The sequence below is a fragment of the Podarcis tiliguerta genome (genome assembly GCF_965153285.1).
Source record: "Podarcis tiliguerta genome assembly, chromosome: 2".
Lineage (NCBI taxonomy): Eukaryota > Metazoa > Chordata > Lepidosauria > Squamata > Lacertidae > Podarcis > Podarcis tiliguerta.
In genome coordinates, this window is record NC_139535.1 from 37,775,003 (window position 1) to 37,798,794 (window position 23,792).

General features: G+C 43.9%; 1 protein-coding gene across 2 annotated transcripts in view; it reads left to right on the forward strand.

The window, feature by feature from the left end:
* Nucleotides 1-355: 355 nt before the first annotated feature.
* UROC1 (urocanate hydratase 1) overlaps nucleotides 356-23,792 on the forward strand; it is a 46,675-nt gene continuing 23,238 nt past the window's right edge. The window contains exons 1-11 of one of the 2 annotated variants that reach the window (XR_014507914.1): nucleotides 356-932; nucleotides 8,382-8,512; nucleotides 10,635-10,728; nucleotides 12,499-12,558; nucleotides 14,597-14,725; nucleotides 16,221-16,282; nucleotides 16,696-16,762; nucleotides 17,821-17,964; nucleotides 19,481-19,569; nucleotides 20,793-20,855; nucleotides 21,161-21,340. Coding sequence is in view for 1 of the 2 variants with exons in the window: in XM_083426954.1 (XP_083283080.1) it covers nucleotides 807-932; nucleotides 8,382-8,512; nucleotides 10,635-10,728; nucleotides 12,499-12,558; nucleotides 14,597-14,725; nucleotides 16,221-16,282; nucleotides 16,696-16,762; nucleotides 17,821-17,964; nucleotides 19,481-19,569; nucleotides 20,793-20,855; nucleotides 21,161-21,340 (1,145 nt within the window). In the remaining variant the exon portion in view is untranslated. The remainder of the gene's footprint in view (nucleotides 933-8,381; nucleotides 8,513-10,634; nucleotides 10,729-12,498; nucleotides 12,559-14,596; nucleotides 14,726-16,220; nucleotides 16,283-16,695; nucleotides 16,763-17,820; nucleotides 17,965-19,480; nucleotides 19,570-20,792; nucleotides 20,856-21,160; nucleotides 21,341-23,792) is intronic. The other variant, XM_083426954.1, reaches the window with a different exon arrangement.

The window sequence follows — 23,792 nt, forward strand, 5'->3', positions numbered from 1 at the left end:
ATGTATGTTTCATCACCTTATTGTGAATTTTACCTGTTGTAAAGCTCTGCTAGTGATTACTGGAACCCAAAGGGGGTATACAGATGATTTAATAACTAGTGGAACCCACCCTGTGGAACGCCCTCCCATAAAATGTCAAGGAGGTAAATAACTATACAACTTTTAGAAGACACTTGAAGGCAGCCGTGTATAGGGAAGTTTTTAATGTCTGATGTTTTGTTATGCTTTTATATTTGTTGGAAGTCACCCAGTCAGATGGGCAGGGTACTACTACTACTACTACTACTACTACTACATTAAGGCCCACAAATGAAAATACGAAGATTTGATTTTTTTGTCAGGTTGTAGAATCTTTTAAACTTGACACACACTGCTGTGTCTTTCAGTTGGTTCAAAACCTTGCAAAACCCACCAGGCCCCTCAGAGTAGTGAATGTGTGTGTGTGTGCAAAGTACATAAGCTTGCCGAATGTGGTTCAAAGTAACAGGCCCAAAAGCATGCGCAAAGAATGGCCAGAGAATGATCAGTAGGCCTGTGAATTATTCTTTAGGAGGAGGAGGCAGGAGAAGCCAATAGGATTGTGGAGACTGAATAGGTGTGTCTGACAGGCATGGTGTCTTTTCTCCAGAGAACTGGAGGTGCACATACAAGAGCCAGTGAGCAGCTTGCTTTCATCAGGGGTCATCTCAAAGTTGCTGAAGGTCCTCCAGGACTCTCCAAAGAGAGCCTCTATCTTCTGTCTTGCCCCTCAGGCAGTAGCTCTCTGTGAATGATCTTCTTCCTCTAATTACATCCCCTTACAAGCCATGTCCAGCCTGAAAGAAATTTGTGGTGGACTTCCCTTGAACCCTCTTCCGGAGAACAGGGGCCGAAAGAGTGGAATCCCTCATGCTCCCGTGAGGACTCCCAACCTGGAATCTCATGAAGAAAAGGTAAGAACATTTGCACTGGATCTCTTTGGGTGCCCACACCAGTTTAAACCCACCAGAACGTCAGCCTTTGCTGGTCTGCAGCATCCCGGTTCCCCAAAGGCACAGGAATAAAAATATTCACTGTCAGAAACTGGTTATAGAGACACATGTTGCCTAGACAAAAGAGGAGACCATAAGCAATCATCATGGTCCTTCTGTTGTCCCTCAGTGAAGCAAATAAAGAGTGAAGTACTTTTGTCTGCTTAGTCATTAGACAATAGATTTAGTTGCTTATTTTTAAACATGCCTCTCCACAAGTAGAGCCAAGTCCAAAATAATGCTTGTGCATGTTCTAGGGGAACATTTTCTAGTAAGTTTGCTCTGCTTTGTAAACTTAAAGGAATTGATACACTTGCCCTTTAACATAAGAATGTAAGAATACACTGTATTTATGTATACAGAGATATGTGTTCTTGTAAGGCAGGGATGAGCCACTTATTACTTTCCAGATGTTGGACTCCAATGCACATCAGCCCCAGACAGAATTACCAATGGCCATGGAGACTGACCTACTTTCCAAGTCTGTATTCATACTGAAATTGTTTTTGAGATTTTAAAATAATTTTATCACTTGTTTTCAGTCCTAGGCGCCTTTTGGAGGAAAAGCAGAATATAAATTTAAAAATAAATAAATAAATAAATAAATAGAATAAACAAACAAAGTGAATTGTTGTCTACAGGGCTATAGGTTCTCAATTTTCAACAAAAACAGCCTGTGCAGGAGACTGACTTAGTTTTTCAAGCTTTTAAAAAGAAACTGCTATGATGATATGGTGGTGAGGGACATTTGGGGGAAATCGATTGGCCTGGCATATTCAAACTGAGACGCATCCTTGAGTGAGTTGGGTTAATGATTTGTTCTTTGGTTGGGCAACCAAAAAATAAATAATTGTTTAACTAAGCAGTAACTGAGTTGCCTGTTGAGTTCTTAAGTATTGTTACATGCCCACCGCTTCCCCAACTAGTGAGAAATTCCCAGGAGAGTGCTTCCAGGATTGTTTTACTTTGAATCAGAGAGGACTTGTGGCATCTTTGTACAGGGTGAGCCTTTTAAAAGACTCTGTATCCACGGGGCCTCTTTTAAAGGACTCACCCTGCATTATTGCATTAGGCTGAGAGGCAGTAGCTGGCTCAAAAGTCTTGGCACATAATATATTTGTGAGTCGCTTTCTCCAAAGGTATTTAGCAGGTAATTTAAATGTTATGTATCTCTTCAATGTAACAGGCTTATATTCCTAGATAGCATCATCCTCCAAAGTGGGTCTAACCTCGTGGGTTTGTATCCATTAGTGCGTCCCTTGCATTGACAGAGGGCAATTAGGACCAATGGAGGCTTTTATGAGGGAAATAGCCCGTTGGATCAGACCAATAGATCATCTCAACCAGCATTCTGTGCTCGTGGAGGCCAGCTAGAAGCCTGTGGATCTGAGCACCAGAGCACTCTCTCCTTCTGTGGTTTCCAGACCCTGGTATTCAGAGGCCTACTGCCTCCGACTAGATCAGAGATAATCCACACAAGACAGAGGTACGGTGGGTGGAAAGGCTCTCTGTCCAGAGAGGGTTTAAGCTGATTCTAGATGGTTTTGCACCAAGTTTGCATTGTCCTGACCCCTGAATCAAGCCGCAGCAATCCAGGCACAGAGTCAGAGGCTGCAGAGGCACGCGCTAAGGAGCCAAATCAGATTAAGAAGAAGAGTTTGGATTTGATATCCCGCTTTATCACTACCCAAAGGAGTCTCAAAGCGGCTAACAATCTCCTTTCCCTTCCTCCCCCACAACAAACACTCTGTGAGGTGAGTGGTGCTGAGAGACTTCAGAGAAATGTGACTGGCCCAAGGTCACCCAGCAGCTGCATGTGGAGGAGCGGAGACGCGAACCCGGTTCACCAGATTACGAGACTACCGCTCTTAACCACTACACCACACAGGCTCTGAACTGAACTGACTGCTGGAGAGCAGGAGATGACTACAACTGAGGCCACTGGACAGCAGCCTCCAGAAGAATCTCCTAGAGCCAGTGTGGTGTAGTGGTTAAGAGCTGTAGTCTCATAATCTGGGGAACCGGGTTCGCTTCCCCGCTCCTCCACCTGCAGCTGCTGGGTGACCTTGGGCCAGTCACACTTCTCTGAGGTCTCTCAGCCCCACTCACCTCACAGAGTGTTTGTTGTGGGGGAGGAAGGGAAAGGAGAATGTGAGCCGCTTTGAGACTCCTGAAGGGGAGTGAAAGGCGGGATATCAAATCCAAACTCTTCTTCTAGAGTCGACCACCAGGGCCAGAGCCTGGACCATCACAGGCTCCTTCCCCTGAGAAACCGGATTCCTCCCACCACGCATCATTGGTTCAACGGTGCAGGGAGCACACCCGGAGAGAAACTAGGGAACAGGGCCAGAGTGCCTGTCTTCAGGCCAGAGAGCTGGCCCTTTAAAACTTTGAAGTTGTTTACAAGGCAGTGGAGTCTAGAAGAGGGAGTCTGGACACAGAGGCTCAAAGGCTTTAGTCTGCTCCCAACTTTTGTGGGAGCAAGTTGCTCACTGGGAGCTGTCTGTGGTCCTGCAACAGCCTGTTCGCCTTGCTACTTTCTCTATAGGATCTGGCATCAGACCACTTTCCCTATGCCATGCCTAATTTTAAAAACTTCTATCCTGTTGGCTCTTTGGGCTCATCCACTTTTGCTTGCCCTGCTACTGTCCCCCAGGAAAACCCAATCTTTACTGCTGAATCAGAGCAAACATCAGTTGGGTTTTCTCCAGAATGATGTTTGCTCTGATTTAGCACTAAAGAGTGGGTTTTCTGGGGGGGAAGCAGTGAGGCAAAGACACTTGCTTTCTAGGCACAGGACAGTGGAAATATAGACAAGCCATTACTTTCCTTTTCTCTAAACTAAAAAAACCTAAATGCTGTAATCTTTCCTCATAGGGGAGTTGCTCCATCCCAAGACCAGCACTTGGAGAACAAGTTTGCAATTAATATAAATGATTATTGTTGCTGTGACTATTAATAATATCAGCCACGATAATATAATTCATTGGAATAGTAGTAGCAGTATTAGAAGTAGAATCGGCAGTGTAACAGTAATGTGTTCCAAAGCCGAGGGAACAATGCCAGTTAATATAAGCTGAGGATCAGGCCTGTGTATCTGCAGCGCTTTATTTTCAATTTATATTTGCAGTATTAACTCAAAACTGTTCCCATGTTTTGTTTTCATGCATCTCTGTTTCTGGCAATAATATAAAGCCTTTATGAGAGCTTTAGCCATGTGCTTCGGGGTCCTTCGGAAGAGCTATGTGGCTCTTTCCACCATCTCATCTTTAATCTCCTTGGATAAACCAAACCATATCTGCAAGGCTCTTTCCATATTTGGTTCCTGACTTCTCTTTCTTCCAAGCCCCTTTGTTGCTCGGGACTTGAAGCCGCAACATCCTCTGTCTCCTCCTTTTCCCTGCCCAGAGGCAGAAGTCTCTGTGCTTTACTATTACCAATCCTAAGAAAGACAGTGTCTTCCTTTGGCAAATTACAGAAGGGTTCCTGTGCTCGCCTGATGCAGCAAAAACAACTTTTTTTGTTAAATGTATTACTCTGCTACCCTACAGTGTCATAGGACTCTCTGCTGCATTTCCTTTGTCTGCCATACATAGATAGCCTACATCGCTTCATTGTGCCCTTGTTAAAGAGTAAACTTGCCTTACATAAGAACTTAGGAAATGGCCTTATACTGAGCCAGACCATGGCTCCATTTAGGGCAGTATCATTTACTCCAGTGGCCCCCACACTCCCCCACCCCCTTGAACCACATGAAAATGGTTGAGCATCTTGGCAGACCACTTGATGGTTTCTCTGCCTGTTGTAGCAATTATAATGCATTGTGCTTGGCCAGGGGTCAGGAAACTTTTTCAGTAGAGGGCCGGTCCACTGTTTCTCAGAGCTTGTGGGGGCCGGGCTGTATTGGGGGGGGGGGAATGAACGAATTCCTATGCCCCACAAATCCAGACAGGCAACCTGAATGAAGTGGTCTGTCGACCACAGTTTGGGAACCTCTGGTCTACACTGATTTAGCAGCGGCTCTCTGAGGTTTCAGGCAGCATGTCCTTCATCCCAGCCCTACCTGGAGACGCCGGGGATTCAACCTGGAACCTTCTGCATGCAAAGCATGTGCTCTGTTATTGAGCACTGGTCCGTCCCCCCAAAGGATATGCTTTGAAACATTTGCACACAGGAGATGGAAGTGTGGAGCGGTGCCGTTGTGGACCTGGCCTCCTGGCAGCAGTGCCACTACTGCATATCAGAGTGATGCAGGTGTAGAGCAGGGCAGCAGCAAGGTTGAGGCAGTTTGGGCACACTCAATTGGCACGCTGGTGCACTTGCGCCAGTCTGATGACACCGCCACTATTCTGTCCCAGTACTAGACGGTGGCATTGCTGCTAGGAGATCAGATCCATCCATCCCATTGGCCACTCCTGTTTGCACATGGAAAACTGGAGCCGCACTGAATTAACTTGTTTGGATACACAAAGCAGATGCTTATTTGTACAATTTGCAGCCTGTCAAAATTCAACACCTCGCCAGCTTTCCAGATTGTTGCTTTAGCATCTAATATTCCACCTGCCAGTTGATGTCTCTTCACTGTGTGGCTTCACCTGCCAATTCAACAAAGACATTTGCCCAACAAATAGCCCATCGTTATCCAAATACTTTCGTTAGTAGAACACAAACACATTTCATCTTCTTTGTGCTGGCCTCTTAAGTAGAGTCCATCTAGAACTGTCAGTTGCAGACAAGAGTCTTTTGTCTCTACAACGTAGCTATCTGCAGTACTTGGTTGTGTAAATTAGGACAAATGGCCATGTTAGTTTGCACATGAAGGTCATTGCGCTGTAATAGGTCGAAGGGAATGGAATCAATGCAAAAGTCTTCACCTGGAAAAGGGCACAGCATTGTCAATTCCAGAAGACTAGATGTTAAGCCACAAACAACTAGGGAATTGGGTTCATTCAGTGTCTGAAATGCATCACAGTTTGTCAAAATAATGCATTTGGCTTTCTAAAGACTATTTATTCTACTGCTGGGCTGCTACCTATACTTGAGTAGTAGTTTAGAGCATTATGGAGAATAGGGCTGTCAGTGGCTACTGGCCATTATGTGTAGCATCTCCTCGGTCAGAAGCAGTATTCCTCTGAACACTAGTTGCAGGGAATCACAAGTGGGAAGAGTGTTCTTGTGGGGGGGTCCTGGCATTTGGTTGGCCACAATATGAACAGGATGCTGAAATGAATGTGCCTTTGGCTTGGTCCAGCAAGGCTTTCCTTGTGTTCTTCTGACTTGGCACCAATGGGAACTTCCCTCCCAGGAAAGATAGCAGCTCTGGAGGATCACTGATCTGGTTCAGGACCACATCTCAGGAAATGTTGTGCCAAATTGGGAGACAATATCTCAAGAGGTGCCTGGAAACAAAGAGAGCTGATGGACAAGCCCATTTGCAAAATATATAGCAGATTGTGATTTGTGACCCATTCTTCCTAAAAACTGAGCCTAGAGCTGCAAACAGTATTTTTAAAAGGCCACGTGAATATTTAAAATGCTGCTCAAGCTGCGCTTGAATCTTCTCAGCATGGAGACACTGGGCTAGCTCATCATATTTTTGCATAGTCTGAAGGCATCGCCATCTGTGGAGCTTCCTTTCCATATGGGAGCAATAGCTTTCTGGCAGCAGCATTGTCACTGATTAGGAGTGGGCGGCAAGGCAGCGGTGAGGTCAGGGCTGTTCAAATACGCTGGCAGAGCCAATTCAATGTGCCTGTACAGCCCTGATCTCACCACTGCTTCCTGGCCTCGTATACCATGCAAGCCAAAGGCTAAAGTCAGCTCCCTTCTCCCCTGCTTGCTTATTTGATTTCACAAAGAAGAGCAGATAACTATACCCTTAAGCAGTTTCATGGTGGAAGCAATGAAATTTCTACAAAACCAAAGTTTGGATATAGAAGGGTCTGCTTTATAGTTTTAGTTTTTTTACTCCACCCAGGTGGGCTGGGGCTCCCACACATTTAATAGCATGCACAGTTTCCAAAGCAGGGAATGAACTTGAGAAGTGAACAAACATTTCCTTGTTTCATATCCCATATGGGGGTTTGTTGTGTGTTTTTTTTAAAAAAAGAGTTAATGACAATGACATGAGGAGGACCCTACTGAGGAGGATAGGAAAGATTTTATCTGATTTGCCTGCTGGAGGAACAACTATCCTTTGAAGTATTGTTGGGGTTCCTGCTGGCATATTTTACTTATTTAAAATATTCAGACTTGGCTCCTTCCCTGGAGATTGAGGTGAAGGTAACAAACAGCTCGTTTTGATGAACCGTATATGGTTCTCAGAAAATATTAAAACGGCAACAACTGCAGAAATGTCCAAAGCAAGAAAAGGCTTCAGTGAATCCCTTTTAGGGCATATGGCAGGTGCCACCACAAAGTGGTAGGGTGGGGTTTTGTTGGAAGGGGCCTTGGAGATCATCTACTCTGAATCGTGCTTCATTGCAGGATCTGCAACACAGAATGTGATTGCAGCATCCTTGGCAGATGACTGTCAAATGAACAGCCTCCTGAGCTAGTCTATTCTACTGTCAATTAGCTCTTACTGTTGGGAGGTTTCTCTTAATGTTTAACTGAACACTGCTCTCCTGCAATTTCCACTCATTTGTTCCAGTTCTACCCTCTGGAAAAACAGAGAAGAGGTATGCTGCATCTTCTGTGTGACAGTCCTCAGATATTTGAAGACACGTTCTCTTCTCTAGGCTAATCTTATCATCATGCAACCGTTTCTCATAGAACTTGGTTCCAGTCTCCTCACTGTTTTGATTGCTCCTGATACAAGATCACCCACCTAGCATTTGGCAATGCTAGCACATTTGAGCACAGAAGTCTTGTGCTTTCTTTGGCACAGCACTGGGTGATCTTGGTCCATTAGATTAGCATGCACTGAACCTTCTGTGCCATTTCAGTGTGACAATGGAGCTACAAACCTGACTTGGCAAAGTTCTGCTGTCAAACAGGCACCAGGGGTGTCCTGCATCATGTTGTGCTTGGGTATAATGGTACAATGGAGTTCCTGGCATGTCTGTTATCTACAGCTGACTCTGCTTGCTGTTCCATCTCCTCTGGAGAACGGGTGCAGCCCGGAGTCTGTGCCAGGATAGCCTCTTGTTTATGCAAAGGTTAGGGTGGGAAGATCCCATTCAAAATGCTGTGCTACCTTGTTTGTTGGAGCCTCATACTTATTAACGGTCAGTGCCCTTGAATACGTTTGCAGCATCTGGGCACATTTCCCGTTCAGGCTGATAAAAATGCATGTGTTTAATTAGCTGTGATAACCACCCACTTGGTCACTTTCTTCTGGCTTCCTTCTCTCCCTCTCTCTCTGTGCAGCTGGCTTTGAAGAACGCCTTGCGTTATTTCCCTTCCAGCTTCCACGAAGTCCTGGCGCCAGAATTTGCCAAGGAACTGAGACTCTATGGACATATCTACATGTACAGGTTCTGCCCCCGCATTGAGATGAGGTAAAGGCTTGAGGAGGGCTCTACGTGGAATGGCATGTTGGGAGTGAAAGCCATTTGTTTGTTTAGAGTTGTACCTAAATTCTGTCAGAGTGAGTTGATGTGGAGGCACAACCCATGAACCAAACTGAACAGACAGAAGGCCACTTGTCACCAAATAGGCAGGCTAGGGGAGGTAATACAAGCTGGGAAGCCGGCAGGCAGGTAAATTGGCCCATTGCTGAATCTGACAGTAGTTTGGTCTTTGTGCTAAAGATGTTGCTCAGACCAAGGAAGTGGGCCAGAGTCTGTGACTTTAATCAGACTCCTGTTGGCTCTTTGTGTTGCTGGGCAATCGCTGGTTCTGTAGTTACAGTGTACCTCTTTGTGGCCTACTTCACTGGGGGCAGCCAAGAGCAGCACAGCATAAAGCAGCGCCCTCTTCTTGGGAGCTAACTTTGTACCAGCAGCAAATGAGAAGATTCCCCCCATCTGCTCAATATATTGTTCATCTCTAACTCAGCTAATAATATTAGACAAGCAGCGTTAATTCCAGTCCATTCATTGCTATAAAACTGAGCACCAGTATTTTAAAAACAAAATGAAAATGACTTCCTAACCTTGCAAAGGCTACAAACTTTCATTTTCATCCTGATATGTATTTGTCCATGGGGCTGAGTCCAGCTGCTAAAGCTATATAGACACATATCGTTCAAATGCAGGGTTTGAAATTGGTTGATGGATTTCTGATGAGCACAGCTGGCTGCCCTAATTCCCCCAGCTTAAATGAGTTTCCATATGCAGAGAGAGAAAGAGAGAGAGAATCCACATAAAATCCATATGCAAATAAGGGAGTTCTTATCTAGAAATGGGATCTGTTACAAGTATTAAGCACAACTATTGATATGCATCTTCCAGGTCTATGAATCTTGGAAATTACGGACATCATTTTGTACCTGATCAGTTTATGCTAGAGCTGTATTCTTCCCCTGTGAAAGAGGCTTCCATTTTTCTGCTTCATTTGCACAGCAGTTTAGAATTTATTTAGAATTTCAGCGGGTTTGGGGTTGAGTTTACCTCCTTGTTGTGAGGTGACCAAGGAAGGCATTTGTGTTTCGCTCTCCACTGATGGTTTCTCCAGTGCTCTGAATCCTCCCTGGCTGCCCATACTTCCTGATCTGAACTCTCCCATGAGGGGCTCATTGAGTCTTTAATTGGGCTTTAATTCAAGCGTGGGAAGCCAGAGAGGCTGGTAACTGACTGCCTGAGACTGATGCACTTGTTGGTTTTGTTTCTAAGGGAAGTCTTTTTTACTTTTTTTTTAAAAAAAGAAACATGATTTGACACTAACTTCTTTAAAAGTAGCACCTTAGAAACCAACTAAGTTTGTTCTGGGTATAAGCTTTCGTGTGCATGCACACTTCTTCAGATACACATGAAAGCTTATACCCAGCACAAACTTAGTTGGTCTCTAAGGTGCTACTGGACAATTACTGGACATGGCTACCTACCTGATTCTTTAAAAGTAAAATGACTTCACCTTTTTTAAAATAGCACCAAACAGCAGTGAGACACACCTTCCTGCCTTTTTGTTAAAGCCCAGGCAAGTATGTAATGGGTTTTCAGGAAGGATGCCACCAGAAAGGCTGCAGAATGCAAACCTCTGGAGAGATAATGTGTAGAATGAAAGTAAGGACACTTACAAACTCGGTGTCCACCTTGAAAACACGGTAAGCAAACAGCAGTGAGACACACCTTCCTGCCTTTTTGTTAAAAAAACAAAGACCTGTGCCCTGACCACAGGAATATCCCAGAAATTGTTGCAATTTATTTTCTCATTAACTGATGGACCATGGCTGGGGGAAAAAAGATGGAAGTAATTTTTGGCATAGCGTTAGCTTTTGTAGTGGGGGTGCATTTTGCTAGGGACACTCAAAGTACTTTGAATACGCAGAGAAATCTCTGAAAATATTGATTACTCTGGGGGGGGGGGGAGAAGAATGATGCCGTTTGATTCTACCATTACATCAAACATTTTATTCTCATTTTGGTTTTATTACGATTTGCTTGTGATATATTCAAGTACGCACTTGTAGAAGGTTGAAGATAATTATTTCATTTCCTCACTGGTGTATTTCAATTTCAGAGCTTACCCCATTCAGGAATATCCCTGCAAAACCATCCAAGCTGCTGCAATAATGCACATGATTATGAATAATCTTGACCCTGCAGTGGCACAGGTAATGAACATTCCTCGGTGGAAGGCTTAGTCTTGGAAAGCAAACTGATAGCAGTGACAATGCATTGATTTTTGTGAATTGACACATACCAGTTCTGCTTCGATTGTTCTGAAATGGAACAAAGGATGAAATGGGTTATTTATTTATTTTTTAAATCAATGCATTGCCACTTTCCCCCATTAATTTTAATGAATCATAGTTGGAAGGACCCCCTAGAGTCATCTAAATCCAACCGCCTGCAATGTAGGAACCTCAACATACAGTTCCCCATCCAATTTGAGACCATACTGAACCCTGCTTGCCCTTGCAAATGTGCTAGTTGTTTTATTGCTGCACCACCAGGAGAACAGTGGAGGTGCAAAATTAGCATACCGCTTTGAGGTAGAGCATGTGATGCTTAAAAGCAAACAGGGCTGAGCTGACATTTCTCAGAAAATAATTTCCAGCCAATTTTTGACTTTCTTCTTTTGCTTTTTTGAGCTCTTCATAAAACAGTTGGAGATTTTAGTCCTCCTCTGAAGACTATTTAGCAAAATGCCTTTCTAAATTTTGCCATCCATGAATCTTCAGCACAGCTATGGATCCGGTTTGAATATTGTTTTTATTTTTAATATTGTTGAAGGGAGCCATGGACTTGGCCCCTACTCTTTCCAGCCTTCCCCTCTTAAAGTTTCGGTCAAGGTTATGTGAGAACTTGCTGTAAGAATCACTCAAAACAACTCCTTGTTTAAGCACCTTGTGGAAAAAATATCACCTAATCTGCCACCAGGTATAGCGAATAGCTAAGCCAAGAGTGATTTGAAGTTTGCTTAGTCAAAATTAGAATATGCTACCCTATGCTATGAAGACAAAATACAAAGGCAAGCTATGTATCAACAACGATCTGATACTATTTCTGACAGTCATCAAATCATTGGCAAAATGCAAGCTCAACCATCCCACTGATACTTGCAAAAAAGGATTTTATTGTGAATAAAACTATTAGAAATATTCATAGTTTGTTATATCTAACACAGCTTGTGTGACTGTTTTTAGAAAACATTTTCATAGCTTATGGAGCAATTCCTGCAATCAGATGGTTGGTGTTCTTTCATTCCCATAAACAAAAATATGAATAATGTTGTAAGCACTATAAATATTTCAACAAAAACCACATTAATAGGGATGTTACGTAATTTTTATTTTTTTGTTTGGATGCCTCAAGGAATGGTAATAAAACAGGCAGTTAAAATGCACGAAACAGTCATGTGACAATAAATTGAAAATAGTCCTTTCACCAGTATTTGAGTAAGATTCCACTCCCAGTCCAGGTAGCCTATGTCTGGGCCTTGGAAGAGTGTGCCATCTTGTCCTTCGCCTCAGGCAGCAAAATGTATTGAGCCAGCCCTGTCCCTCCACCAACATTCATTTCCACTGAAATGCAAGCTATATCAACACATGGGTTCTGCTGCTTATTGTCTGGAGCTTAGACATGGGGAGGTGGATGACTTGACAGTTTGTCAGTCGGTGGAGGTTAGACATTCATCAGGTGCCCTGCAGAGGCATCCTAAGAAGTGGCTTGTGCTAATAGAAGCCATTATCGCTTGGCGTTCCGGAGTTCGTGCAGCACAGAGGATAATTGAATAGGCCACAGTCTAGAATGCCCCTGGTCAGATTTTAGCTCTGCTATGTGCTCATTAAGCAGTGTTTTGATTAAACTGGGCTTAATCATATTTGAGACTGAAATAAGGGACGCTGTTTTAAACATACTTTAAAATGTGCTCTTTGCAGTTTCCCCAGGAACTTGTAACTTATGGAGGGAATGGACAAGTCTTCAGCAACTGGGCACAGGTATGGTGTTGATACATTTGTTGCTTGCCTTGCTTGACCATGCTCTTAATCCATCACATCCATATTTTGCTTGGTGGAAGATGTGACTAAGTTGTTGGCTGTCATTGACAATGAATCCATGCAGTTGTTGGGGCTTTTGACTTTAAGAAATATCAAAATATCGAAAGAGCAATCCAGTGCTTGAATTATGGGGGCTTGGGGTGGGGTGACAGCTGTTTTACCTGTTGTGGCTGCTTTCTTTGCTGCTAATTATAGAAGTCTACAAGGTTTGTGGGACACAGGTGGTGCTGTAGTCTAAACCACTGAGCCTCTTGGGCTTTCTGATCGGAAGGCCGGCGGTTTGAATCCCTGCAACGGGGTGAGCTCCCGTTGCTCAGTCCCAGCTCCTGCCAACCTAGCAGTTCGAAAGCACGTCAAAGTGCAAGTAGATAAATAGGTACCACTCCGGCAGGAAGGTAAACAACATTTCTGTGTGCTGCTCTGGTTTCACTAGAAGCGGCTTAGTCATGCTGGCCACATGATCCAGAAAAAATGTCTGCGGACAAACGTCGGCTCCCTCGGCCAGTAAAGCGAGATGAGCACCACAACCCAAGAGTCGTTCGCGACTGGACTTAACTGTCAAGTGTCCTTTACCTTTACCTTTTTACAAGGTTTGTGGGGGGTCATTATTCAGTTAAAATAACTTGACAGATTTTTTTCATGAAAAGCATAAATCCAGGTTAAATGGATTTATGGGCTGGTATTTATGGGCATGGTAGATATGGGCTGGTATTTTTATGTCATTGTTTGGATGCTGCACACACCTTGCATAAACAAGAAACACGAATCTGGAAGCACCCTAAATATCATTTAGTCTGAATGTTTTCTGAGCAGATGTAGAGTGCTTTAGGTTCATCATTCGGGAATCACAAGAATCCCCTGCTCTGTCTGGGATCAGGACTCCCAGGTCCCCAGGCAGAGCTAAGCTCTTTCAGCTTTCTTTCCTGAAACAACCATGATATTCTGAAAAAGAGGGAAAGAACATGATTCTGCACTTCGTGTCTAGCAAGGTGACATTCAGAAAACACAACATTTGGAAACTTGCTATCTCTTCCTTTGCACCGGCAGCCATGTCCAGCGTCGATATGACTGTGGTGTCTAACAAGAGTTTCACAGCGGAGCAAAACAATATGCCTTTGTCACTGGTTACTTAAGAATAGCAGTCGGATGAATGATTTTCTTTCACTGCGATAAGGACAGTTTGTTCTCGGTGTTTTGTTTCATGAAAAACGAGACCGTTTGTAAAGATGTTGTAGCAACGTTATTCCTGGAAGTGTTATTTCTGGTGCAGGGAGGAGAGGCAATTGAAAACGTGGCATGTGAAGGGGTGCTGAGCCGTTACCCACTTAGTTCAGGGGAAGGGCCTGAGCTTAGTAGGTAGAGCACATCCCTTGCGTGCAAAAGGCCTCTGGTGCAATCCCCAGGGAGGACAAGGAAAGATTCCCTATCTGAAACCCTGGAGAGCTGCTGCCAATCGCTGTAGACCAGGAACCCTAACCTGGTGTTCTGCAGAAATCATTTGACTACAACTCCCAGCATCTGTCAATGGACAGGGATGGAGGGAGCTGTAGTCCAATGATATCCGGAAGGCATCAGGGTGTGGAAGGCTGGTGTTGACAATGCTGTGCTAGATGAACTGGCTCAGTATATGCCCAGGGCTCATGTTTTCCCCCAAACACTGCTCTCCACCCCACGCCACCCGCCTCAATGTGAATTATTTCTAGTTTCAACTGGAAGGGGGGGGGGAAATGGGTGGGGAGAAGCAGTTTCAGGGGAAAGGCGTGCGTGTTTGTGTGTGATACATTACCTGGCTTTCCACTTGCCATTGTTGCACTTTAAGTCACTTTGTAAGAATTTGCTAGTGAGCCACCCAGTTCATCTAAAATGGTGGCCTGCCACCAACTTGCCTAGATTGCCCTTTAAAAGCCTTAGAAACACAGATCAATATAAGAAGGAAGCTTAGCCTTCTCCTTTCTCCCATTCTATCTCCCTCTTTCAGTTCTGGCTGGTGATGCACTATTTGTCTGAGATGACTGAAGACCAGACCTTGGTCATGTACAGTGGGCATCCCTTGGGAATCTTCCCCAGCCATCGCAACGCTCCTCGATTAGTCATAACCAACGGCATGGTAAATAGCTGCTGTCATCTTGTCCTCTCTTTGCTTACTATCATTTGTCACGACCCACAGTCTTTTTCTGGTATGCACTGTGCTTTGCCTCATTGATCAAAGGTTGGCTGTGTTTCGGTTCACGTCCTGTTTGTTTCAGAAAGTGTGAATCGGATAGGGTCACCTTTAAATGCAAACTGAATCGAATTTGTCCTCCACCACTACATCCAATAACATCCTGTTGTTTTTCCTGCTGTCCTTTCCCTGCGGCCTTGGAAAAGAAGGGAGACAGAGAGAGGAAAAGATCTGGGTGTTCTTGAATATTCTTCGACTTTCCAAATTACTATAGGGTCCAACTTTATTAGTTATAATTGGAGCATCTAAAACTAGATCTCGTTGGTTGTTCAAATGGGTTCCCTCACACTTTCAGCATTAGTAAGGTTGTGTCGGGGAATGGCAGGACACTGAAGAAGAAGAAGAAGAGTTTGGATTTGATATCCTGCCTTTCACTCCCCTTTAGGAGTCTCAAAGCGGCTAACATTCTCCCTTCCCTTCCTCCCCCACCACAAACTGTGAGGTGAGTGGGGCTGAGAGACTTCAGAGAAGTGTGACTGGCCCAAGGTCACCCAGCAGCTGCATGTGGAGGAGCGGAGATGCGAACCCGGTTCCCCAGATTACGAGACTACCACTCTTAACCACTATACCACACTGGCTCAGTGTACATGAGTGTACACAGGGAAACAAGGGGCTGGAGTCTGGCTCAGGAAAGGGGGCTAGTGATTTGTGGGGACCTGTACCAGCCAGAGGCAAGAGGCAGGGGAAGCTCCAGAGCTGGAGAATGGAGCTCATTAGGGGTCGGAGGAAAAGGCAGGTCAGGCAAGTGAAGGGCTGGGTGCCTCCCCACCCTCTCCTGTACCACTGTCTCTCGGAACCAGGAGAGGATTGAAGAGGGAAGGGCAGAGGCAGTTTTCACACAGGCACAGCCTCTGGCTGTGTGTGTGCAGCCCATCAGGAGAAGGTACATAAACTGGTTGAGGGGTGTGGTCCCCCCTGTTGCTGCAACTGCTCCATAGAGTACAGACCAGGAACTAGCTGCCTGGATGCTAGCTGGTATGTGTGGGCGTTCAGAGCCGCAGGAACTTCTGTAAGTGTCCACTTTTGACAATACAGTTAACTATCTGCTGTGTGCATTCCTTTGGCTGGGGAGCGCCCATAATAGGTTGGTTGTATTCTGCTGGCAAGGTGGTAGAATCACAGTGTTAATCAGAGACTTCTCTCTCTTTTCACCTTCCTCCCCACCTCAGGACTTCTATTTTAATTCTTGTAATTTTATGAACTGGTGTCTACTTGCCTCTTTCCTCCCCTTTTCCTTCTGTGTCATGTCTTTTAGATTGCAGTTCTGATGACAGGGACTGGCTTGATTTTAGTTACCTGTATAAAGTTCTCTGGCTGCCTGGTCAGCTGCAAAGTGCTGTCAAAATGCTCTAAATAAGACACATTTCCTTGCTTTGTTTAGGTGATTCCTAACTATTCTTCCAGAGATGAATATGAGAAACTATTTGCAATGGGGGTTACAATGTAAGTTATCCATTGTCCTAATTAATGTTCCTAATTAATTTCTGAGGTCTGCTTTTTAGTTCTGAATTGGGAACTTTTTGTGGCAGACCTGCGATGGTGAAGGGATAGAACATTATATGTATACATGCAGAAAAATAACCCAAAGGCTGAAACCATGCATTCACTTCCTTGGGGAAGTGGGGCTTATATTTGTGTAATTCAGTGGGGCTTATTTTTGAGTAAGTTATAGAATCACACCATAGGAAGCTACATGGAGAAAAAGAGAAATATGGAGAAATGTGTCAAAGGGTACTGTTACTTAGGAAATGTTGCACTACTAGACTAACAGAGTAATGTAGGGGCAGAATATATAAAAATAAAACAACATCCATAGTTGACTGAAAAAACTGCCTTGCATTCACTCCTATTGACAGGTATGGACAGATGACAGCAGGTAGCTACTGCTACATTGGACCACAGGGAATAGTCCATGGAACTGTGGTAAGAACTGCTCACTATCACTGTTGGGCAGAATGTATCATTTGTAGAAAAAGGAAGCACCAGTTCTCTTCTGACTAAAGATCTATTTAGTATTTCTAACAAACAAGAACAACAACAACAACAACAACAAATGCAGAGTTGACCCACTGCTCCATTCTCTGCTCTAAAGCACTGAAGTGTAGGTGGGTGCAAGACACAGTGATAACAGCAAGAACCTTTATTGAACTACTGAACTGGACAACAGGGGCAAAACAACTGCTTATATACATTTCTGAAGGCCTGGGCCACTCCCACTCCCAACGTGATTGGCTGTCTAAACTTCCAAACTGCGAATCATGACTCAGAGTTTAAGGGCCAATGGCAGAGGCCCAAATCCTGAAATGTTCTGTGATTGGATATCATGTATCGAATCAGAACACAGGGGCTCAGCATCCTTAGTCCAGACTCAAGCTCAGGCAAACACAGACCACTGAATACATAACAAGCCCCATGCGACACATTGCTCATTGCAACATATATAAGCCACCAACTCTCAAGCTGGGTGCTGCAAGGGAACTGCTTTGTGAAAAAACAATTACCTGATAAAGGCTTCTATAAGCACATATTCCTCCTCTAAGGAAGAGGCTTCCCACAGTGTCTCTGAACCATGTAGATGCCTCCTTCAAACCCATCTCCATTGGAGGCAGGCAATTCTGCCCTATCTCTGCATCAGTTGCATGAGAGTGGAATCTTTCCGCTGCCACCAAAGCACTACTAATACAGCAGAACTGTCACCTTCCAAATGGGAAGGACAACCAGAACAGTGGTTCACACAGAAGTGTAGGAGAAAACGTATTCTCCTGTTTTAATTGCCTGTAATTGATCCTGAGTGGTTGGACTGAAGCCTCCTTTGCTTTGTTTCAGGCCTTACACTCCTGAGCATGTAAGGTTCTGTTGAGTAGATGAAATGGGAAGTGCAAATGATAAACAAATGGAGATACGATAGAAGTATTGCCATTGGTAAATGACACCATAGGGTACCATGCACAGTCACCACCCTTTTCTGCAATGTGCCTTAGCTAACAGTGCTCAACGCAGGCCGGCGCTACTTGGGAGTGGAGAATCTGGCTGGGAAAGTCTTTGTCACATCTGGCCTTGGAGGAATGAGTGGCGCTCAAGCCAAGGCTGCAGTCATTGCTGGCTGTGTGGGAATTATTGCTGAGGTAAGCCTGTATGTTTATTTGTATGCTTCTGCTTAGTTTTTTTTTTAAATCAACCTCCCTTGAAAAGGTCCATTCTCATGTGGCCACTCCCTGTACTTCCCTCCCATTTGTGATTGTGTTAAGGCATGAACACAATTAATGAACAAGTGGGTTTTAAGAAGAGAGAGCTTACAAGGAAACTCTAGCAAAAGTTAAGGTTTTAGTAGCTTAGAGAGGGGCAAATGTCTCAGGCTACAGTACTGTACCCACTTGCCTGGGAGTAAACCCTATTGAACTTAATGGGGTTTGCACCTGAAGAGACAAGTTTAGGATCACACTGTTAAACAATTCATCATTTTTATCTAAAGGTTACGAACCCCTCAGGTAAAAACTGACACAGAACATTAGGCTACAACCCCAAATTGATTTAAGTGTGCTTAAGCCCGTTCATTTTCAGTGGGGTTATGTGTATTTTATTCTCTTTTGGATTGTGGTCTTAAGTGAGCTGTGCGCTAACTTACCCACTCCAGCCCTAGACCTTGACTTGCTGAAAAAAAATGCTTCCATCCATTTAAACCAGCAGCTGGGCTTTAAAACAACAACAAAAAAGGTCGAACAATAATGAAAGGATTTGCTAATGTGAATTTGTTTTTCTTAACCAAACAAGAATTTTGTTGGGCAGATTGTAATTCAAGCAATATGGTGGTTGGCAGACATGCACATCTCGCTCACTCAAGAAAAGGTTTCCCCATGGAGTTGAAATCTTCTCATGTGAAACAGGCCTTACTATAATAACAGTTTTATAGCTATGCTGTTAAACAGGGTAATAAAGGACTTCAGTGACCCATGTAATTTTACCACTGACGTTGGAGAGAAAATCTTGTTTCTAAATTTGCTTGGGTCAGAAATCTCACTGATTGATCATTTGTGGTTCTTCAGCTAGGAGTGGCCTGTCCCAGGCTAGGCCTCAGATCTACACGCCACTGGTCTCAGTCACCTGCTGTTCACATTGGTTGCCAGATCATTTCTGGACCACATTCAAGGTGCTCACAGTAGAGTTTACAGCCCTAAATGACTTAGGACCCTTAAATCTGAAAGGCTGCTTCATTCCCTACAGACCCTCTCAGGTGTTAAGATCAGCAAAGAGAGCAGTCTTTAGTTCCCCTTTCCTCAGAAGTTCGGGGTGGGGGGTGATCTGGCCAAGAGCATTCCCTGTGGAAACCCCTAGGTTGAGGAATTCCCTCCCCACAAATCTGCCCATGGCATCTTTATTATATAGTTTCCATTGTATGCTGAAGATTTACCCTGGCCTTTGACACTTGGGATATATATATATTTTAAGACCCATTCTATTCTTGCAACTGTAATTTGTTTTCAAGTGTTTTTAATATTGTATGTTTAAATTGCTGTAACCTGCCCTGGAGACTTATGGTAAAGGGTAGGAAATGAATCAGATAAGTAATTAAAGGCAAATTATCCTCAAGTTCAATAGTTCCTTGTTTAATTCTATTTAATTTTATCTAATGCAACCTCTCAGGTTGATGAAGCGGCCCTCTTAAAACGCCACCAGCAGGGATGGTTGATGGAAATCACTAGCAATCTGGACCACTGTATTGCTCAGCTCAGGTATGGCTCAATAAACACATTCTTTAGCGTTTTGCTAATTAACTCCACATCCCACCAAAGGACTTTTCTGCAGTGTGGAGAAAAGGTCTGGGGTAGGCTACCCTCTCTGCCCTATCTCTGCTATGGTTTATTTCTAGTGCTTAACCTCACATTTCTCAGAAGTGAGTGACTACTAGGTCAGTGCTCCTCGCTAAAATAAAAAACTCTCTTGGGGCTGGTCCTGACATCTGTTTCCCCTATTTGTTTTCAAGGTGTGTAGTGAAGAGGGGCAGATACTGGCTAACAATTTAAGACTGCAATGGTGAAAAACATGACACATGCAATTTGCCACATTTCTTGAAGTAGGAATTTGCATGTATAAAATTCTTGTCCTACTTTTTCAGCACAATCAAGGCTCACGTCTTCTGCCATGTCCGCCTTAGTGCAGGTGTGTGGAATCTGTGGCATTCTGAGAAGTGTTGAACTACATCTCCCATCAACCCTGAGCATTCACCATGTTGACTGTGGCTGATTGGAGTTGGAAAAAAACAACACGGTGTGTGTCACAGGTTCCCCATACCTGCCTTAGTGTGAATAATTTTTCCACTTTGGAGCAGAACATAAATGAATTCTTTAGTACTTTGATCTCACACTCAGTGGCGGAGTGTGATATCACGTAACAGCAAGAGTTGTCTGCCTGCTTTCAAACCACTCACCTGATTAGCACCAGCCAGATACTATCCAATAACACATAGTACCATCTTGATTCGTATATGTTTAATTTGTTAAAAAGAGTTATTCCTGCATTTTTTGAATTTCAAACATTTCAGAGTCTTAAAGGTAATAATCCAAGCCCTCAAGACCAGAACAATTTCTGGTACCTACAGGACATCTGTGACATCCCTGCCTGAATACTCACTTTGACATCAGAGAAGATCAGCCAATGACATACAGAGAAATGGGACAGGCAGTCAGATGTCAAGGAGGGGAGTGTAAGAACAAAGAGGTCCCTGGATGTAGATGAGAAAAATGCAGCATGTCAGGAGAGTAGTTTTATCTCACTTTATAGCTTCAAGAGGATTTTAGACATTGTTATTTGCTTGAAAGTCTTTATCTGAACACTCCCCCCCCCCCAGCAACATTGTTTAATATCTTTTAAACCTAAAACTATCATGACATGGAATTTTTTAAAATTAAGTTGCTTTTGAATTGTTAAAAGTTAATCCCTTTTGACTTATACACAGAGAAGCAAAGAAGAAGAAAATGGCTCTTAGTCTGGGGTATCATGGGAACGTGGTAGATCTTTGGTAAGTTGCTAATAATGAACCTTGCAATAGCAGGGGAGGAGCAGGGAATCAATGTTGAAATTTCTCGCTGCAACTTCAGCCTCATTGATTTTAATGGGAGATTGAAGTATTTGTCATTGAAATCAGTGTGATTTACAAATGCTTGAAGTGTTGGCTGTGCCATTCCCTACAATGCATCCATCCCTTAGCAAGACAAAGGGGCTAATTTACCAAAGTTTTGTCTAGGTGCTCCTGGTATCTACTTTTCTATTTCAATACCAAAATCTGGTCTATAGTTGTCCACTTTTTCCTCTTTCTGTGTGCAGGGAGAGACTTGCAGAGGAATTCAATACCACTGGAGAACTGCTAGCTGATTTGGGGTCTGACCAAACATCTTGTCACAATCCTTTTAATGGAGGCTACTACCCGGTACAGCTGAGCTTTAAGGAGGCTAACCAGCTCATGTCCAGCAATCCTGTGAAATTCCGAACCCTGGTGCAAGAGAGGTACTTCAATAATTTGCACAAGTTTTCTTGGGACAATTTGTTAGACAAAACTCTGCTTCTGTTGTGAGGTCAAATGTCTCTTGTAATATTCACTTTCCTTCTATAGACACAGTTAAGTTTGGGGTCTATCTATCTATCTGTCTATCTATCAGTCTGTCTATCTATCTAGCTATAGGGGAGTGGAATTGATTTTGGAATGACATTCATAAAATCCAAACACCAGAAACTGCATACTGGGATATCAAATTCAGTCTGAAAGAATATCTTTTCATCAGCATCATACACTTATGACAAACTCAGGGGCACAACTATGCATGAGCTAACCACCAGAAAGAAGAATCCTCCTTGCTGAAGGTCGAGGCAGGCTACAGAAATGTTATTCATTTCTTCAGCCTTGTTCTAAAATCAAATCTGCAAATGACTGTGCAGGAAGAGGAGTTTTATTTCTGAGAATGCTGCAAATGTTAAGTGACCCAGCTGCATTGATTTTGAGCCATCGCCAGCTGCTTGTTTTTCCAATGCATACTCACAGGAGCTGGGAATTAGGGAATTAGGCTCTATAGATTAGCGGTAATGATTGTCTTCCTGTAGCTTGTTCCTGTTAGGTCTCATTTTCATAAAAGATGGTTTGGGAGCCAGCAGTCACTCCGATCGACTGATGCTAGGTCAAACAGATTTGATGGTTTAAATTAGACGCAACATGGCAGCGGATCCATTTGTCTGCCCAAATCAGAAGTGAGAAAAGGGTTTGACTTAAAGAACAAAAAGAGCATGTGAGTGAGGAGAGCTGAGTTGTCAGAAACTGAAATGTCCTACCTGAGTGATAACCATTCTTCCCTAGAATGTGGGAGGTCAGTGGTATTTCTGACTTCAAATTTTCCAGGGACAAGAAAGCCACTCGAGGAAGCTGGCTCAATAGTAGAAAGTTGCATTCAACATTGGGCAAACCATCCCCGCTCCCATTGCCCCAGCAGCTCCTTCCCCAGCTGGGTTTACTTCCAATATTGGAGCTTCTCTGGGTTCAAAAGACATTCAAATATCAGACTGCAGGAAGGTAAACAGCAAGATGGCGAAGACTTCAAGTCTGCTCGTCTACATACCGTATTTTTCGCTCTATAGGACGCACTTTCCCCCCTTCAAAAATGAAGGGGAAATGTGTGTGCGTCCTATGGAGCGAAGACGCCATAGCCCCGCGACCCTTTCCCGGCTGGAGAGGTGACGCGCGGCTATGGCAGGAGCCTCTCCGCTGTGCCTTTCTGCTGCTCCCTGACCTGCTATTTGGGGCTGGTGGTGGGCTTCCCCCTCCAGCCCCAAAGAGCAGGTCGAAAGGAACCTGAAGCCTGGAGAGCGAGAGGGGTCGGTGCACACCGACCAGGCTTCCAAGGTAGCCGCCTGAACGCACCTTAAACGGCACCTTGTTTTAGAGCGGGAAAACAAGAGGGGGAAAGTTCTCCCCCTCTCTGTGCAGCGCCTCCTGCCGCTTCGCTGAAGGGGCGCTGGGCAGAGAGGGGGAGAATTTTTTTTTCTTGTTATCCCCCCTCTAAAACAAAGTGCGTCCTATTGTCCGGTGCGTCCTATGGTGCGAAAAATACGGTAATCACTTTGTACATGATAGGGGCAGTCATTGCCCCCCAACCATGGTTGCCCACTCTCACGCTTGCTGTCAGCCTATGTCAATTAATAGTTACCTTTTTAGGAACACAAATTATTTTGCCAGGGCTGCATACCCATCCACCGAGATCTTCAAGGGAGACCTTGATCCATGTCCCACCAACAGTTTCAGAGGCATGGCTGTTGGGAATGTAGGAAAGGGCCTTCTCTGGAATTCTCTCTGGGAAGTTTGCCTGGCCCTTTCCTTAATGACCTTTATATGTCTGATGAAAACTACCCCCTACTATTTTATTTATGTGCATGCAGTATTGACGTTGTTGATGGATTGCTTGGGGATTTTTGTTTGTTTCTGCTGCTTAGGATTTTATACATTATTCTTTCAGTATTTATTTTGATTGACTTTTTACTGCATTAATTTTATAACTCTTATGCTTCACCCTCCAATATTCCACTCTAAGGGCCCCTTTTGGATGGAAAAGTGCCTCATAAATTTCAATGCATATAAATAAATACACCCATTTCAATATTTTACTGTGATGATCTCTTTCCTACCTTCTTCCAAGTTTGCAGTGTATCCTTGTCTCATGTTATCCTCACAATAACAGTGTTAATTAGACTAGTCTCAGTCTTAATTAATGAATTGCACTTTTTAACTGCCCTTTATCCCGTAAGATCCCAGGGTGCTTTAAAGAATAAGCAAATCAAACACAGGACTGTAAATAACAGGTGGTATTCAATGCTAGTCCTACTCAGAGTAGACCCATTGCAATTAAGACATGACAGACTTTGGTTCATTCATTTCAGGGCCTAGTGCATGCTCATAATTTTTCTTTATGGAAAT